The 20,119-nt window shown below is 38.1% G+C and overlaps 1 protein-coding gene across 3 annotated transcripts in view; it reads left to right on the top strand.

Moving 5' to 3' along the window:
* ADGRG6 (adhesion G protein-coupled receptor G6) overlaps positions 1-20,119 on the top strand; it is a 110,647-nt gene that overhangs the window by 47,851 nt on the left and 42,677 nt on the right. For all 3 annotated transcript variants that reach the window (XM_084201913.1, XM_084201914.1, XM_084201915.1), the window contains exons 4-8: positions 405-1,025; positions 5,728-5,796; positions 16,026-16,111; positions 17,358-17,410; positions 17,489-17,542. In XM_084201913.1, the coding sequence (XP_084058039.1) occupies positions 405-1,025; positions 5,728-5,796; positions 16,026-16,111; positions 17,358-17,410; positions 17,489-17,542 (883 nt within the window). The remainder of the gene's footprint in view (positions 1-404; positions 1,026-5,727; positions 5,797-16,025; positions 16,112-17,357; positions 17,411-17,488; positions 17,543-20,119) is intronic.

The following is a 20,119-nucleotide window of genomic DNA, read 5'->3' as shown; positions in this document are numbered from 1 at the left end:
AAGCGTGTCATACTGTGTTTTTCAAATAGCTGGTTTATTCCATTGCTTAATGCATCATTACTAGATGAATGAGAAGTAATTTTTATTAAGTGAGCTGAAGCACAGTTGGAGGTCAGTAGGTAATATGTCCTAATATTGCCCTTAACACAGTTTAGGGGCGGGTTGTTAGCTGGGTGTCACACGGCATTCTCTGTGACATTGAAAGGATCGCTGCATATTTTCAGCTGAGTTCCCTCCCAAGTCAAATTCCCCTTGGTGTGTGCTGCTGGTGTGCTACAGTGATAAAAACGACCTGATGAATGTTTGATTTAATGAATGTTACTTTAACCCCTGCTGCCAGTCTGCCTTTATTCCTACATGATGAATTTTTTTTTGATAGTTTACATATCTGCTCTTGGTTCTAGTTGCTGTGTCTCTGAGGAATCAGAAGGTCATCATTCCCCAGGTTCCTGACATCGATGCTGTGTCTGTGGCAGAGACCGTGTCAGTGCCAGAGCTCAGACAGTTTACACTGTGCTTTGAAGCAACCAAGGGCAGCAGCGATGACAACGACGACTGGAAGGTTTTCTCCTACACTGATGCATTGTTGAGAGAGCTCTTCAGCTTCGGGAAGACCACAAAAGGCCATTTTCTGTCCATCTCAGGCACACAGTGCATCCTTAAGAATGCACTGCCCCGAAATGCAGAGTTTTTCACAGGAACCTTTCAACAGCTGTGTGTTGTATGGGACAGCTTCTCGGGCACTGTAGGTATATATGCCAAAAACACCTATCATGTGGTGGACTGTCCAGAGATCTTTAACAAAGTTATCCCTGGAAATGGGAGGCTGGTGCTGGGCTCTAACAGCAATGAAGTGAGCTCTCTAAATGGGGACATTTACAACTTCCGCCTCTGGAATTTCACCATGAATGCGCAAACGCTGGCCAACCTCAGCTGCGATGTGAAAGGAAACATTGTAGACTGGGAAAATGAATTCTGGAGTATTCCAACTTCAGCGCTGAAAGCAGAAAACAATTTGAGTTGTGGTGAGTATGCCTTGCCAAAACTTTTTTGCTTATTCCCCCCCCCCCCCACACACTTCTGTATTGTGCTGAACATGCCACATACCAAGATGGAAAAAATTAGAGCATTCCCATGAAAGAAAAATAGGGAGGTCTTACCTTTATTAGAGTTTAGCTCACCACTTATCTTAAACAGAGGCTTTGAAAGGTTATGGAGTTGATTCCTCAAAGGAAAAGGACAAGTCCCCTAAGTTTATTGAGTTGCTGCTTGAAATGATCTGTAGATCAAAGATTTCCTAAACACTCCGTATTAATTCATACAATAGCGGAATAATGGCAAGTACCTACTAGCCTCAAATAAGATTACTGTGGTCTCTGGAGAAAAAAATGTATGGTAGCTAATTAATTACTAAATGTTTTTGTACCTGCCCTTTGGCCCTTTGATTAGCCAGAGGAGCCCATGCCAGCCTCGTGCTGTACATGCAGAGCCAGCAAAAGCGTTGACAAAAGCAATGCATAGGTGACAGAAAACTAGAATAAAATATTAAATTAGAAGAGGTGGACAGAAAGCAAGAGCTTGAGATAAAAATCATAAGATTTTTTCTTCATGATGACATATTATCAGTCCTTTTTTTAACTGGTACTTACTGAAGGTGTTTTTTCCTGTAGATTATTCCAGAAGATAAATTTCAATACATTTACCAACCTATTCTCATTTTATGGCCCGGACACTTGATTCACATAAATGTCCTGGAGTATTTTTTGTATATTTGACAGAGCATCTGTCAGCATTCTGAGAATCCTTAGTTTAGAAGAGAAGCTGTCATCACTAAGGCATTCTAGTTTCTGTATCTAGTAGTTCTTGAGGGATTAAGGTGGCTAAAAAAGCTGCTTTGCTTGCTTTATTGTCCTCATATCAAAGTGTGGGATACTCATTCACAGTTAGAACTACTAAGAAAGATTTCAACATGCCTCTGCTAAGAAAAATTAATCAACACCTGAATGAAACCCCAAGCAACTAGGTACCTTTGCTTTTCTACCAGAACAAAGAAAAGGCTGATCTGACCATGAGTGATGAGCAAAAACATTTTTTCTGGACAAAAACTTTTTTTTTTTTGGCAAAAAATAGTTGTGTCTATTTCATCAGTATAAACTGATCTGATAGAGAATTACTTACCAGAAAATAGTACTCTTCTTACTCTGTTACACCATGATGTAACAGCAACATGAGGTACCATAACACTTTTACCAAACAACCTCTCTCTGTAAAAGCTGCAATCTCATTTAATTTTGACTGGAGTAGGAGTCTTGTTCTTCTTTCTGCTAAAGACTGTACAATCCTAAGACACAAATATAATATCACAGCTGTGATATTGTAGATAGAATTTTTTTCATTCCACAACCTTATTCCCTGGGATGTGAATTATCAATAGTTTTCCTGCAGCAGAACATTGTTTTAGAAAAAGTATATTAGTGTTCCTACTTTAGGGCCAGCATCTACTCAAGTAATTTAAATTGTATCTACATATAAACATTGTTGTTGCCTCTAAATAAGCCTATGAGGAAACTGACTCACTAGCCAGTCTTTTTCTTTTTCTTTCCTTGACTGAAATCGCCCTCTGTGATACAGGCTTCCCTGAGCCATAGTATTCCTAAAAGAAAATTCTGGGTGCAGTGCCATTTCAAAGATCATTACTAATCCCAGAGATGAAATTGTCAGAATTGTCTTCCCTTCCTCCTCTCAAGTAAAAGCCTTCTTTGTAAAATCAGCCTTCAACAGGAGAGTTGATGAGTCAGGCTATCAACCATGAATAAACCACTGACATTGGGGAGCTGACTCTGATTAAGCTTCATTTAACAGCAGTGAAAGGATTTATGCAGAAAAGAGTTTTTCACACAGCTCCAATAATGCTTCACCAGGAAGTGGCCTGTAACTTAAAAAAAAGCAAACCAAGCATTTAGCAGTGATCTCAACATCTCTTTGCCTGAACAGTGCTTACATTTTCAAGGGGTATTATTTTTATAGTTTCTCAGACAAAGCTTTTACAAGTAGATTTATGGGGCATAAAACACCGGCAAATTGATTCAGATAATCTTTTCAGAGTTTTATCTTTTATTAGTTTATTCCTTAGACTAATGTTTTCGCAGCTGTGCAGTTGTGGTGGGGTGTTTGCATAAGACTTGACAGAATTCTGTTTTTATTGCCATACCTTTGTGCAGATTGCATGTAAAGGTATGCATGCACAGCCTAGGTATCCAGATTTATTTTAAAACAAGTACCCTAGGTAATGATAGAAGTATGGCTATTGCCCACCAGTTCAGAGTTCAGTGCCGGCAAACTGAGGAACATTTAATCAACTTCTGGTTCTGATTCTGAAGCCTGCACTGGCTACAGCTATAGCAGGATAGGATCCACTCATTTTAAGGGTAACATGGCCACATATCTGTCCATGCCTGCAATTGTTTATTTTTTCATGTGCATTTCATGGGTTCTTCATTCCCAAAGGCCAAAGGAATCCTTAATTTTGCTCTCAGATCTAACTCAGTGTGGGATGTGTCTGCCTTAGGCAGCTGGCCAATGTTTCAGGAGATAATTGCCCTCAGTGCTGTTTATGAATAGTGGAATCAAAAAGGCTATCCCACAGGTCAGTGCATCTCATGCTGGAAAAGATGTCTCAGTGCAAAGTTCTTTTGCTGTGGGAGTGCCTGTTCCTCTCCACTGGCTATAAAGTCTAGCATGACAACCAGATACGCATGTCTGAGTTTTAGACATTTGAAGTGAGATGTGTCACACCATGTGTCTGTAATACAGGTTCATGGGGTCACAAATCCTGTCAGCAAATTGCTCCAGAATGGGCTCCTGTTTCATGGGTCCACAGCTCCTGCCAGGAGTTTTCTCCAGTGCCAGTTTTCCATGGAGCAACAGCCACCTTCAGGCATCCCCCTGCTCTGGCAGGGGCTGCAGGTGGATCTCTGCTCCACCATGACCTCCATGGCTGCAGGGGCACAGCTGCTTCCCCAGGGTCTGCCCCGCGGGCTGCAGGGGAATCTGCGCTCGGGCACCTGCAGCACCTCCTGCCCTCCTTCCTCACTGGCCCTGTGTCTGCAGGATTTTGCTCTCACAAATTCTTACTCCTCTCTTGGCTACAATTGCCGCTGTGCAGTAACTTTTCCCCCTTTTAAAATCCATTATCCCAGAGACGCTGCCATTGCTGCCTGCAGGCTTGGCTTTGGCCAGCACATCCATCTTGGAGCTGGCATTGGCTCCATTGGACATAGGGAAAGCTTCTGTGAGAGGCTTCTCAGAGAACTGCCCCTGTAACCCCCTGGGCTGCCAAACGCTTGCCATGCAAAATCAATGCAGTAGTCTTCTGACTTAAATGTTTTGTAAATTTGGATTTGATTTTTTTTTTAAGTTTCACCAAATAAAATCATAATCTTGTTTAAAATACTCAGTGAAGAAAATATGAACACCCACAGTTATTTCCAGCCAACTCCCAGGTCATCTTTCCATGTTACACAACGGGGGTGAAACAGAGTAGGTTTTGATATTGACTGTTTAATATTAACAAATTTATTTTGGGAGAAAAAACCCACCACGTGCAGGGGATAGTACACTCACTTATCCTTCCTGGAGTTCATAAGAATTATACCAAGAAAGTGAATTTGCCTCTATCTCTTAATCCATTAAAAAAAAAAAATCAGTGAGATTTAATATTTGTTGAGGATTTGTTTTACTTGCACCCTATATTTGTTGCCAACACATGTAGTGGTATCTGTCATGATGCAGTTTCTGTGTCAGAGCTCCACGCTTCATTTGTTCTTGCATCATAGGAAATATTTTCTTAGCTACCATTACAAGCTGATGGGTGGTGGCTATTTAATTTTGCAGAAGGATAGTGTGTTTCATGAGAGAACCTCATTGACTCAATATGATTCTGAAGTGGATAGAACAAAAGCCAAAAGGGCAAAACTCCCAATGGGTTCACATTTTGCCAGAGCTCTATGGTCCCATTGTGTTCACCACAGTGTGCAAAGGCAGCTGTATCTGCAGCTGAACCTCTGGGATACGTGAAGTGTAATTAATGCAGTTGCACCAGTTCTTTTTCTGTAGCCATTCTTAGGTGCCTTGGTTTTGTCTCCAGATCATCAAAGTGTAATGATTGTTGTTATGAGTAATTCCGTAGAGGTACAGACTTATAACATTGTCTGTTTATAAGTCATGCATACCAGCATATTAATCACACCCTTGCCCTGGGCAGAGGAGCAAGTTTAATCACCTTTTATCTGGCTGGTGTCTGTCCCAGGCAGATTACTCACAAGTGTGTGCTGGGTAGCCTGTGCTGCGGCAGCAGAGCGTGGTCGCTCCTCCAAGGCACACGTTGTTGTGAAAATCACAAAAATCCCGTGGCCACACTGACCCCTTTGCTTAAACCCATTTCACAGAGCACACACAAGCTGCATTCCTTTAATGTGATGTTATTCAGTGAAAGCTGAGAAAACCACGGGAGGATACGTGAGTGACTCTTAACTGGCGAGTCAGCAGGGTTTTCAAGGATTCCTGAGCTGCCACAGAAACTGAAACCTTGTAAGCCTTATAGGCAAATGGCAGTGTCAGTTTTGCCACTGAGAGAAATTAGGAAGAGGAATGTGTCACTGTGTGATATAATGTGTTTTAGGCCCAGTAACTAACCCTTTCTAAATTATTTGATTTCTCCTTTTAAAGGCTCATATCTTATTCCCTCTTCTTCAATTGAACCAACCAGTTGTGCAAACCTAGGAAGCCTTTGCCAAGGTAAGAAACCCAGATCCTTTTCACAGTTTCATCTTTGGGAAATCTTTATTTGCCTCGGGGTTCTATTCCATTTCTTTTTTATTATCGTTTATAAAAGGGTGAGCGGCAATAAAAAAATAGCGAGGAAAGGAATTCTTTAGTCTCATCAAGTCTGTGGGTGTCCTGTTCGTACAATATGTGGAAAAAATGTGATCACTCCCTTGATAATACATTTTCCAAATAGTCTCAATTATGTCAAAGCTGAATTAACTGACTGCTTTCATTTCTTTCTCCACCTCTTTTCCTCCTGCACATTTTCACAGTAAAATATTAACCAGTATAAGTAGTAGGTAAACCTCTAAAAAAAAAAAAAAAAAAAAAGAACACATGTAAATAAAGGATCTAGCTTTTATTCAGGGTTTTTTTTTCAATAAGATATTTTAGCAGGTATAAAATAGTTACCATCAGACTGCAAAATTCAGCAGCTTTTAGAGAAAGAAACCCATGCTGTGACACTTAGTGATGGAGTAATAATGTAAAAATGACCACATATGAAAATTCACTAAGTGTTTTTAAAGGTCAGATGGACCTTTAAAATGAATGGAAGCAGTAGGTGAACCCAACAGATTTCTATTTCACATGAATCAGTGGGCATGCAAGGATGGTTAATTTGTACTATTCTGCTCAGATGCTGGAGTTCCATAAAACATTAACCCATTTCCACGATGCCTACATGAACCCCGGCCTTACAATGCGTTGGCATGCTATGTTAAACTTTAATTACAGCAGCAACTGCACCAAAAATATCTAGCTTTATAAACTCTTTCCAGCTGAATGGTGGAAGAAAGAGACCGAAGAAAATAAAATATAAGAGGAGAACAAGAAGTCTCAGAACTCTTTTACAACCAATATTTTTAAGTAAATCAGATTTGGCTTAAAAATAAAAGGGGAAATGCACTCTACTTGGAAAGCAAGTAAGAGATCTATGGCAGTTTTCAGTGTACTTGTCCCACATTTTCCTGAGGTAAATTTGGTTCAGGAGCATATTGTACTGGTCTCCATGGGGAAAGTGAAAAGCCATTAATGTCCATAATCAGATTTTAAACAGTCATTTTCAGGCATCATATTCACAAAGCAGAGTACGATCTAAATACTGCAACTCAAATAGTTTGGGTAAATGAGGCATCCAAACTCATTCAGTATTAGTCTTTTTATATGTAAAGGTTATCACTGTATAAATATCTTTGTCCATTCTTTTGGAAGATCTCTGAGTGTTTTCTTCCATTAAAATGGCAGGGAAGGGAGGGAGAAAATATCTTTCATAACATCAGTGAATATGGCTACAGAAATGGACACATTTTCAGCTGAACAAGCCTGCTTTGCTAAAAACCTCATCCTTTGTCCCAGCTTGATTAACTTGTCTGGTAGATATTGCCTCTGATAAAAGATGCTGCCTTTCAAACTTGCCTTTGTAACTTCTTAGACCATCAATAAAGACTTCAATAAAGACTATGAGTATTTTCATGAAGGTAATACTCTTTCCTTCTCTAAAAAGTATTTGGTAAAGTGTCCCTTGTATTCAGTTGGTCATTTTGCCAAATCAGATTTATCCCACTCAGCACCATCCTAATTATTGCCAAAATAATGAAAATCATAAAAATATGTCTGTCTATTTCTGTCAATACCACAGACTTTGTCTAAACTGAGAGGCCAGTTTGGATTCCTTTGCTTGTTGGGTGTTGTGCAATAACAACAGTAAAATAGTTTGTGGATGCCAGGTTATGTCAGCTATGTCTGATGAAAGAACTGATTTCTCCATTATGCTTAGTAAACATTTTTGCTCATTAGATGCCTCCTTTAGCAGCATTGGCTGTATGACACAATCTGTAAGAAGCCCTGTAAATTATTCCTCAGTCAGTATAGCTCTGAAGTTTCGTGGAAGAGCTTTTTTTATATTTCAAGGTGTCACTTTATACGTTCACTTTCCCAGTTAGAATCTGTTTGTTCCAATGTCCAGCTTTTCTTTCTCTTTCCCTAAATTTTTTTAAAACCTGAACATGGACCTGCTCCCTAAGCTGTGACAAGTTTGTGACTTTTGGACTCAAAAGACTAGATTAATCAGTTTAGCAAAACAGAAAAAAATGTGATTTCTTGTCCAGAATATAGCTGCTTAAACTTCCTCGGTTGATTCTTCCAAAATCTTCCAAAGCCATGTAACACTGGGAGATTACCATACCGACCTTCAGATTTTAAATAAGGGTTTTCAGGAAAAAAATCTATCAGTGAATGGATTTGCATTCCCTGGGAGTTACTGAACAAAACTAAATTATTTTCCAAACCATTATTTGAAAATTTAGTGGCATGATCTTTGAATTCTTCTAGCACATATACCCTCCCAGTCCATCGTGGGGCAAATTTGCAGTTTTGGCTCCTCCACCTAATTTTAAAAAGTGTTCAGCTGATTTTGTGGAATGACTTCTGTTGGTGCCAATGGGAATAGTACAGCTGAGTTTCTACATAAAGCTTTCAAAATAGGTATTTTACTTCACCTGTTACAAGCCTGATCTCAATTCTCTTCATTGTTTGGAATTCAATTGAATCCTGACATGGGTGTTTCAGTTTCTCAATTGTTTGTCATATTCAGTCTTTGAGGAGGGGCAAAGATTCTTTTCACAAGCAGCATTCTAAGTGCATGCATCTTAGAACTTCCCCATTTTCTGGTCTTCACAGAACCAAGGCTCTCATGAGAGGATTTTGAGTTTATGAAAGGAGTGCAGGACTGATCCTGCAAAATTTACACTGGCAAAATTCCCACTGAAGTGAGTGCAAGTGAGGATTGCAGGACTGGGGCCTCAGTTCATATCTATTCATCACTTTGTACCGAAAAAAAAATAATGTGTTTTTTTAACATTTATGGCATTGTGTGTAGATGGTTTCATTTTACATTGTCATGCATTGTTCCCATTTTGTCTTACCTTATTAACATTCATATTTCATTCAAGTTCACCTCTTTCTCATCTTTATTACCAGCTACTGTAAATGCTACTACTCCTACACCACCCACTGTCACCACTAACATGCCCGATACTAATAGAAACGATAAGCCAAACAATGGTAAGAAATCCTGTGTTACATTTTTCCTTGTACTGTGTCTAAAGCAAATTTGTTGTATTTTAAGGTGTGTTTTTCCTACCATCATAATGTCAAGGGTCACGTCTCAGTTCTGATCTCGTTTACACTGAATAACTCAGGATTAAATCTCTGGACCTTGTCAGAATGGTGTAAATGAGAACAGAACCAAACTCGGTGTTTATTTGTTCCGTGTTTACCTGGCTCTTCTGTGAAAGGGACTAACTTTGTGTCACCCATTGCATTTAACAATGCAAAGAACAAGGGAAGGGAGAGGGATGTTTTGAAAGGGTCCAAAAAGCACGGCACTGTCGAAGGGTTTCAAGGCTGCAGATTGTCAGACATTCTGGGGCTCCTGCTTGTGCAGCCAGGGTGGTAGTAGGCTTGGATTGTCTGTTCCTCACTAGCTCTCGCCGTTCCTCAGGCGCAGGAGCCAAGTGGAACCATTCCTATGGAGCAAAGCCACTTCCACTGAGTCAACAGAAATCTTTCCACTGACTTAAAGAAGAGCTGGATCGGACTTTACTAGGGAAAATGTTGACAGTATCAGATATCGTTTACTTTTCATTTAGAAAGATTAAGGGAAAAAATAAGGTAGTAAATGAACCTATTATTAGCACAGGAATAAAGCCAGGATTTCTTTTGAGGCTTTCTCAAATTCTGTGATATCACTGTCTCCTAAAAGACTGAGCATCATTTTGTGAAGTGCTGCTAAAATATTTATTAGTTTGTTAAAGCTGGTTGTTAAACACAGAGGTAGATTTTGCCAATTTTCATCACAGGCCTAAATGTATATTTTTTTAAGATTTATTTTTCAGTGTACTCCACATAAATAAATTAGGATCTGGGTGGGGTTTGTGGTTTGGTTTTTAGGTTGCTTTTTTTTTGGTTGGGTGTTTTTTTTTCCCAATCCATCAGTTGTTACTGTAGGATTTAAAACTCTTGAAGTATTTTTTCTCTTGGCAGGCATTTATTGTACACTGGCAATCAGGCAGTACATAATGTGAAAGACTTTATCTGAATCCAGACTGTTTGGTTTTAATAAGCTATAGAATTTAGAAGAAAATACTGAAAATTTCTTCCAAGTAGTGTTTGCTTCTTTTTTATGGTGCCACTCACAAATGTTCACCATGAGCAGTTAACTCTGTTTTTTTTTTAATGACAGAATGAACTAAATCTTATTAATATTAGTATGAAAAAAAAAAAAATGGACAATTAAGTCCTTTCTCTAGCTTTGAAAGTCCCAAGAAAAAGTAGGAAGACTATGAAAATAAGCCAAGTTCACTTATGGTAAAAGCAAATTAAACTTTAACTCAGCTAACGGGCATCATTTTCCACTCTTGGTAAGTTGATTTTTAGACCAAGAACAAAGAGTTAAGTTACATATATTTTCTTTAATCCATTAACTATGTGGCTTGCTACACACAGACCTGCAGGAATTCAGACTTCCTGCTACAGTTATCTTCAGAAGGAAGAGAAATTCACCTGAATTTTCCCATTCACGACCACAGAGGCAGCAAGAATCTAAGATAGAAGGGATCAAAACAATAGGAATTATCTCAACCCCAATTATTTGGCCAGTGAAGCAAAGGCCCCCGCATTTCAGTAAAAATTCAGCAGATGATAACCCAGAGAGAAAAAACCCATACAGCTTGTTCCTTCCAACTTTGTCCACACCAGCTTCTTCTGAGGAGACCAGCAACAAAACCTTGTCTGCTTATACAGAAAACATCAACCTAGATTATACTCTAATGAATCAGATGCCAAATGAAAATATTTTTAATTATTCTGGAAGTCCATTCCGTGGTACTTCTGGTGCAGCAGATGCAATTACAGAGCCCCCTGTGAGTGCAGCAGTTCCTCTTCTTCACAGCAGAAATCCCAGTGCAGAGCTAGCAAGGACTTTGGCAAGTTGGCTCCGTCTTTCTGACTCTGAGCCATCGTTCCACTCTCCTGTTAGCAGCAGCAGCAGCGGCAGCACTGTTTATGAACATGAAAAAGAAACTCTGTGGATTTCATCCTCCAACAGCGACACAAACAATTTCATGCATACAGGCAATGTCTTGGAGCCTGTGAGCTGGTGGAATGAGCCTGTATTTCATCATCGTATCGCCTCTGATATTCAAGAAGACAGACATCATTTTCTTTCTAGCTTGTCGGTACCACCCACAGATGAGAAGCCACCATTCCAAAAAAGTAGGTTTGATTTGCTAGACTTGGCACCTGACAATTTTTACCTGGAAATGATAGAAGGCAATGCTGACAGGAAAACGTTTTCTACACTATTAGCAAACAGTGAATTTCTGTTTAGAAAATCTGTGCACATTAAGGACTATCACTCAGGAGGCATTACAAATTTAACCTCTGTGGAAATTCTGCATGCAAAACCAACAAGTTTTTTTCAGAACATAAAAAAATCATACACAAAATTTATGCATGACAGCCAACTGACAAATTCAGTCCAAGGACACAGCAGAGAACTATTAACATTTTCATCATTTCTGGTAGAACCAGGCTGGACAAGCTCAGCATTTAAGCATGTTGTAACAACCCTGCCTGTTTATCAACAGCTGTTGACTGACACATATTTGAAAAGTGACAGCATATTTATATCAAGTAGTAATTACTGGTCTCATTATTTACAGCATTCATTATACTTTCAAAATCCAAGTGAGACCCTTAGAAATGGAGCACTGGAGAACAATTTGGATGCATTTCATGGTAGTAATGAAAATGAAGAATCAGCTTTTTCCATATTAAAGCCAGAGAACATGAATCCAGTTGCTGACTCCTGGGACTCAGATTACTTGGATTTTCCAACAAAATATGTAGATATATCCCCCTCTTTAAGAGCGAATTTCTGGACTGTTTCCCATCATTTGAAAGAGGCATCTCAAGTGTTTTCTGGGGAGCCATCGGAAAATTTCTGGCTCCCCAATAAACTGCTTTCTTCTCCAACAGAGAGATTGCTGTCCATTAGTTTATATGCTAACTCTGACAGTATCTCTGAACAAACATCTGCCATTAGATTTTTAGGTCACAGAGCTGAAGAAATTAATTTTTCTAGTCATGTATCCACTTTGGAAACACAAATCTTTAGTTCATTTATTCCAGGCATTTTAAAGAGAATTTCAGAAAGTAATGGCCAGTCAATATCACAATTGCAGTCAACAATGAGCTTTGCAAACCTAACTGTGACTTCCAACACTGAATTTTATTTTTATTTTCCTTTTCCTTCCCTGGTAGCACCTTCCATTCAATCCTCTGTAAGGGCACAGGTAAGCCCTTTTGATCAAGTACTTGAAAGCTCTGCAGATAGTTTGCACATGCAAATTCAAACTGACATAGTAAATGATCAAACTGGCATGGCTTTCCTAAACAATAGGCATCAGCCTGTTTCAGTCTTTCCAACACATTCAGGAGCTCAGCCTTCTGGTTCAAGGGATAGCCAAGCTCCTTCCTTGATCAGTACATCTGGGACTCAGGTTACTTGGAGAGTTAAGAGTTTGACAAGCAGTACAAGAACACACAAAACACAGCAGTCTCAAAGTCTTCTGGAGAATGATACTATAACAAATACCATTTATAAACCGAGAAGTGAAGTTCAAAAAGATGCTTTTTTAAAAAGCATTAGTTCAACAAGTTCTGACTTTTTTCCAGTGTCTTTGGAATTAAGGCAATTTCTTCATTCAGAGTCTGAATTCAGAGACAGTGTAACTCCTAACACCTATTCTACACCTCCACTCCCACAAAGTTTTCAGGATCATCTTGATACGATTTCTCCAAGCTTGCTCCCTCAGTGGGATGTAGAAGAGTTAAACTTGCCAACAACAGAAACACCAAGAAATTATCCAACTGTTTTAGGACAGAACTCCATTGAAAATCAAGCGGACAGTCCAAGACACTCTCTCTGGGCAGTAGAACAAGAAATCATTGACAATGATAAAGGCAGAAGGGATTTTGCTGTTCTGACATCAACAAACATACTGAGGCTTTCGGAATGGAATTCAGAGGGGGAGGTGTATGGACCCTTTAGCAGTAACAGAGAAGCAATATCTACCATTACTGCTAATGCCTTGGGTTTTGAAAATGCTGATTATGGACATCTTGCAAATCTCTCTTCTGTTCTGGAGTTATCAAGAACTGCAATAATGAATGATGTGGTACCTTTGCCATCTTCCTATAGCAGAGTTTTTATTCAGCACAAAGAGACCATCTTGACAGGCACTGCAGCAGCTATCCATCACTCTCTCGTGCAGATCCAAACATCACTTTCTTCTGTGACATACCATGAATCATCAGTTTCAGCCCATGCTTATTCCTTGGCCAATTTACCATCTGGGACAAGCCAAAACAGCACCTCTTACCCACCACTGAAACAACTTATTAGCTCTGCTGCAGTCCTTTTGCCTTGTTTGTGTGACTTCTTCACTGAGCTGGGCTGCCTGTGTCGACCTGAGTTCCAGCACAGTATGTCAAGCTGCTGAGTTAGATGTAGAGAAAACCCCAGATCATCTTATCTATTAGATATTCAGTTTGTAGACTGAATGTAGAAGTAGCTGTCTTTCATCCTTTAGATGTAGGACCATTCAGCATATGAAGATGTTTTGGAATAATAATATAATTACAGTAGAAGGGAATTTGTAACATATTAGTGATAGTAAATGTCATTAATGTCTGATTTCTCATATTTGTGTACTTCTCTAAGACAGCTCTCATGAGACTGTGAGGATAATATACTGGTTTCCATCTATTTTATATGATTCAATGACAATCTATTGTTTGAGAGTATATGAATGTTTTTTACTGACATATTTTTGAGAATTTCACTTTCAAAAATAGAAGATTTTTTAAAAACTCAGTGTTTGAATAATAAAACTCAGTGTTTTCCTAACAGAATTTTTAAAAATACTCACATTTGATCGATCATTATATTTTTGTAGTTGGTGGTGCGTGTAGGGAGCATTGTTTTCCAGGCTATTTTTTCCTTTATTTTTCAAATTTTCTCTGGCTACTTTTCACCAATTTGATAATCTTTTCTTTTCATTCAGCATTTTGAAGTGAGATTTCAGCTGTTTAATTTGAAGAGGGATAAATAAGCTTTAGTTTTTACTATCTACTTTACAGTCTCCTGAGAGTATTTTAAAATGCAGATTAGTTCTTGTTCTTTTTTTTTGCCTCATTAAAACATGCTTTGGGTCACCATCTGTTGGAGATCTTTTAATCTATTGCCTAGTTTGTAGTTACTGTGTATGATTTTTAAAATACTTTGCATATTCCTATATTAAGGTGATTTTGCCACTATACATAATTATCTAAGTAAGGTTATAATTAGATATATAATTACATATGAGTTTTTGAGTTTCTAATGCACGCTTTCTGTATGTGTGTATCTGTATGGCACATATAAAAGGTACATCATAGATTTAAAATTGAATATGTCTTTATACAGAGATATAAACACACAAAGGACATCTAGGTATTGCCAGTGTTTTCAATTTGCCCAAAGTCCAAATTTCTACTTCCAAAGACATAATTTTTAGTGATTTTTTTTAAACTATTACAGTAGTAATAAACTGAAGCACATTTTCAGATTAAACTATGCACCAAATTTGTGTGCCTCCTCAGGAGAGTTAAAAAAGACTATAAATCAAAACAAAGTTCATTCTGCTCATATCAAAAATTTAATCATAGCTTACCAAAGAGGGTGTCTGGTAAACCATCTTCTTTACTGTTTTATTGTAAAGGAATTTTTTTAGCAATCTTAATATTCATATAATTAATTTCATGTTGTAAAGAAAGAACAATTCTCCAACCACTTCATGAATAGTAACCAATGCATGCACTCTTAAATTGGAAAATACTGACATCAAATTTTTTTCCAGGTGCTTTTACTTCAAGCTCTTGTACAGTAATTATCTATGAAGTTGTAAAATTATGACATTTGCTCCACTTAGAATAAAAGGTCCTTTATTTAGATTCCAAAAGATAGAGCAGTTCCTTTCTAATCTGAGACAGAAAGGGATTTCTGTATAATTATTGTCATGTCCTGCTCTGTCCTATGTAGTGTCTCTGTAAGATTTACATAAGATTATATAAATGCATGTATCTGTGATCAAGACCCACACCCTTGGTAACAGCCCAAAACCAAGCAATGTCACAAATGCACATAAATGCAAGTGAACTGATCCAGAAGTTCTTAAACTTCCCCTACATCCTGGGAACTTTCACCCAACTAGAGCTTACAGAATGTTTAGTAGCTTAATGAAAAAAAAAATAAGCTTGTGGAAAGTACAGACTTTTAACACAGAGCATAACTATGAAATGAATTGATGTTATTTATTAGATGTGAAATCTTGTAATGGTGCCTACCCACTCATGAGCTTAAAGAGAATTTATATTTACACAGTGCCATTTCAAAACAGTTTTCTGAATATAAAATTGCACCAAGCCAAGTGTTACACATTTTGTGACTGAAAGATGGTTTGTTCAGCTGCCAGTTTTGTAAAGCTAATATGGGTTCTTCTACTGTCTGGCCATTGCCAGGCCTCAGAGCAAGCCTGTACTTTGGAAACAAGAGCTCTATATCCCTTCTCACACCTAATTCTGTCCTCAGTTACCTTGCTACATTTAATTGATGAGCTTTATTTGCTCTCACAATATTTAAACTCCAATCTGCAGTGGTTCAATTCTGGAACATAAAACAATATTTTAACAATATGCCTAGGCGCAGAATTTATCTGTGTTTACAGACTTCATTAATTATAATAGTTTTTAAAATTCCTGACACTGTTATGAACTTGATTTTACACACCACGTTAGAGGCATATGCAAAACACTAATTAGATGTATGTTGTCTGTGAGTTTCCATGTCACATTTCAAGTGCCTCTGAAAATATGGAAGGGGAGGGAATTCTTGTCAAAATCATCAGAACTAGTGAGAATGGGCCCAAACCTGCAGGGCTTATTCATTTCAGAGATTAAATGCCAACAAGAGTGTGAGGTGGCCTTGTATCTGGGGTTCAGAACAATTTTTATATTAATCATGAAGCTAAAATCTCATTATTAAAAAGCTAAATTTGCTCAGTTTCTAACATTATAATGCTGTTTTTAATGGACAGGTGGGCTATTCTACAGGATATCTATAGTTGTCTCTAGTTCCAACCCCAACTCAGTGTCAAAAGTGCATGATGTCGTTGCAGAATGGGTAAGTTAAGTTTTCTTTCTTGTGTGCTTACATATATGAATCTGTCCCATCACTGTTATCAATTGGAAAAAAAAAAAAAAGAGACTTCCAAAAAAACTCTTCACATCTGTTCTCCAAATATCTTTCTTTTATTTATTTGTGCAGTAAAGTATGGAGAAATCAGAATTCTCCACAAAAAGAGGTGCGTGTTCAAACATCACTATACAGGACAAAAACTTTCTCCCCAAGTGCTAATATGGTTTTGAAGCTATATTGTGGCAGAAATCGTAGGAACACCAGGCAGTGTTGATTTGTGTGAAGCAATAAACTTTTCCAATTTATCCTAATGTTTGCTACTTCAAAAGGTTTCTGCCATAGGTCAGCTGCTGAGGTTTCTAGTAGTCCCTGGTTTTTCAGCTCATTTTAGCAGATATAAGCTTGTCTCTGGGTGAGGCATTTTTGAAGTTCCTGCCTCTAGAAGTTCTTCTTGTCTGAATAAAGATATTCTCTGTCCTTTTTGACAGTTCACATCGTCCCACTCGCACAATTTGTAAAATCTTTATACCAACTACTTATGCGAATGTATGATATCATGAAACGTAACAACTGTTCTTTTTTTTGTTTTTATTTTAAAAACCTGGAGATTTCACCTATCAGAAGCTAAGGAACCCATAAACCAGGATATATATATGTCTAAAATAATCTACAGAACAGAATTGCAGTCATGCACACCTGCCAAGACTGTTCCCTTAGCAGTAGTACCCAGGCAAAGTACATAGGTGCCTGAGCCAAAAGAAACTAGGAAGGTGTAAGAGCATGCAAAGGTGTCTCTTGGAAAACTGAGCAGCTGTTGAGCACTCAGAATAAAGAGTACAAAGGTCTGCAAAGAAGATCATTGTAAGTTTGAAGACTTTCAGGTGAAAATTTAGCTGATAGCTTTTTCAGTAAATCAATTCTCTTCAAAGTGTATCTGAGGATTTAAGATGTGGAAGAGAGGGAGAGCAGGAAAAGGTCAGGATCCTGTGCACTCACCTATTCACTCTGCCGTGACCTTATACAGATTTCCTTCTGTCTGCAAAAAAGCCACATCTCTCACTACCAGTTGTACAACAATCACCTCACTGAAAAGTGAGTGTTCTCTTTGCTTTGCAAAACTGAAGGGGATTTCTCAAGGGGCAGAAGGGTGAAATTCTAACACAGCTTTAAGCAACAAAGAGCCCCATTAACATCTCACAATTCATGTGATCAATGTCTTCCTGTTTTTCAGCTGAACCGTACTTTCCAGAACTGGAATTACACTGTGTATGTGGTCAATATCAGGTAAATTAAGGAGGTAAATTTATGTTGTATTCCTTTGGAGAATTATTCCACCCTAATTATTGTCTGTTTCTTTCATAGCATCCACCCAGCCTCCATAAGAGAAGGAGCCAGACAAAAAAGAAGCATTAAAAGGTAATATTTTGAAAGATTTTTACTCAATAGAGGCAACAGCTGCTTTTGCAAGTGGCTTTACAACAGGCTTTATTGTCTATTATTGGATTCGTTGCCTATTATTTGGCAGATGCTGCAGGTCTGTAAATACATGACTGCTGGCAATCTCAGTGTTCTGAATGTTCTTAGAAACCTAATAGTAGTTATCATGTTTGTTTTGGTTTAAACCTATCACACTTTATACCCTAACAGATAATTTGTTCAGAACTCAGATTTCATCTGTCACAAAACTGAATAGATACAGGATATTTATGTTATACAACACACCCAGGTTTCTTTAGCAACAAGCTTTGGTACACTGGTATCTGTCCACTGTCTCTGCATTTGTTCTCTTGAACCAGACACTCTTGAGTTAATAGACATCTTACTAGATGGAAAACACTGAAAAATCGTGCTAGAATTGAAAGCTAAACGAGTGTGAGTTAAACTATTTACCATATGCTCTCATTTCCTGACTACTGCTGGGCTTGGAGGCGCTGGAGTTGGAACGACCTCAAAGGCAGCCAGAGAAAGTTAGATGGGTCAACCCCCTGAAAATCTGGCCTCCATGGGCTTCTTTGAAAGCAGCAGGCTGATTTCTGAGGGATGTCTGGAGAGGGAGGGAATCTTAGGACCAAATTAAGCAGAGGAAACCAAAATATAATTAGTCTTCTGAGGATGGGGCAATAAGTGGGTATGGGATGTATCTGTTTGAAGTGTAGGCAAAAATCCTGTTAAGAATTTTAACTGCTGACTCTTGAGAGTTGCCATGATAATCTCATTTTAATATCAGAGCCCAATATTCCCAATTTACCATCAGGAAGTAGTTAGTGGCGCTTCTAATTTTCAAGAGTTTGCCTAGACATGAAAAGATCTGTAGAAAGGTAGTATCTCCTTCCCACATAGCCACAGCAGAAAGAGAGCTTTTACTGGCAAAACCTTTTAACTGGTACACTGTTATCCCAGTCTCTGAATGGGCTATTTTGCTGTTTGACCTACATTTACAGGAGGGTGTAGTGATGTGGGTAGGGTTTTTTTTCACACTTCTAAATGATATGGTTATGGCAGCAAGGCCTTTCAAGTGGAGACCACACCTCAGGTCTTACCAACAATCCAAGACTGCTGAGGAATGTAAAGCTTTCCCCATCCTTATTCCTGTATCTTTTTATGAGTAGCAGCTGAGCTGTACACCTGATTTCTTCTTGTCTCACCTTCCCCCCTTACTGACCTCTGTTTTTTTTCTTCTCCCTAGTCTACTCAAAAAAACATTAAAGAGGCAGAAACTATTTTAGTAATTTCCCTTTCCCCTTCCTTTCCTTTGCCTCCCTTTATGACATCCAGCAAATATGCCACTAAATTACTTCTCATAATGTATTACTCTTATGGGGAAGTACCCCATCTCTATTTCTTTTGTTCATTATATGTAACTTCAGAGGCAATGGAATTGCATGTTCATAATATGTCATTTTTCAAAGAAGGCCTCGTCTAACGAGAAACCAGTCTTCTCATGGGCTCTGGCGCACTTTGCGTCAAGGTCAAATTGCATTTGTTCATCATTCTGAATAATTTAGTATAAATGCTGGTCATGTCACACCAAATTTTAGTGTTCTCCAAATAATCAGGAGTGTCATGCTGTGAATGTTCTCTTAAGAACAAAACAAAACGAAACAAAGCAAAAAGACAAGTCAGAATCCTGCTCAACCTAGAAATGCAGATGGGATAAAGCAAGGATAATTAAAAATTTAAGTGAGCTACATGATACATGACTAACAAAAATTACACTTTTTACACACTGTGTATGTACTTACACATATATAGAAATATATATTCACATGATTTTCTGCCTTTTTTCATATAGCTTTCATGTCTTGAATACATTTTCATGCATCATTTACCTCTTACAGAAGAAACATTTGAAAAAAATTGGTTAAAGCATCTTTAGGTTTTCTGTGTATATATCTATGATTGTACATCCCTCCCTTCTGAAACCAAAAAAGGATCAGCTTCCCAGTAGTCTTCAGTGTTCCTGGATTTAGTCACCAGTTCCTTACTTCTTTGAGGCTCAAAATTCTGTTTCTGAATTTTGTATGGAAGAATCTGTTGAATTTTTGAAGATCCATATAGCAAACCTTTTTTCCTACTGCTTTCAGATAATTGTTGTCATGATTCTTTATCAGGCTTTCCTTGGATTTTTCCTGGATAGGATTCTTAGGAAATCCTACAAGATGCTAGGGTAACACTTGAGAGTACAAAAGATTAGCAGTTTAGAGGGTAGAAATTCTAAATACATGATGGAAGTAATGGTAATTCCTGACTGCCCAGGTGATTCACTGAAATGTTATGGCTGAATTCTTGAATGTAACTTGCTCACAGTGTGATTTCATGCAGTTACTATTACTTTAATGTTCCTATAAATTGTTTCTGTGGAAAGTTGCCCAAATATTTTCTTATTTCTTCATTTTGGATAGTCAAGGATAAGTCTGTTGCAGTCTTAGACATTCTACTATATCCCTTAATTTTTAAGTACTTCTTGTTTTATTTATTTTCATGTTCATCTAA

Source organism: Fringilla coelebs (genome assembly GCF_963513975.1).
Source record: "Fringilla coelebs genome assembly, chromosome: 3".
Classification (NCBI taxonomy): Eukaryota; Metazoa; Chordata; class Aves; order Passeriformes; family Fringillidae; genus Fringilla; species Fringilla coelebs.
This window is presented reverse-complemented; position numbering and strand designations above follow the sequence as displayed.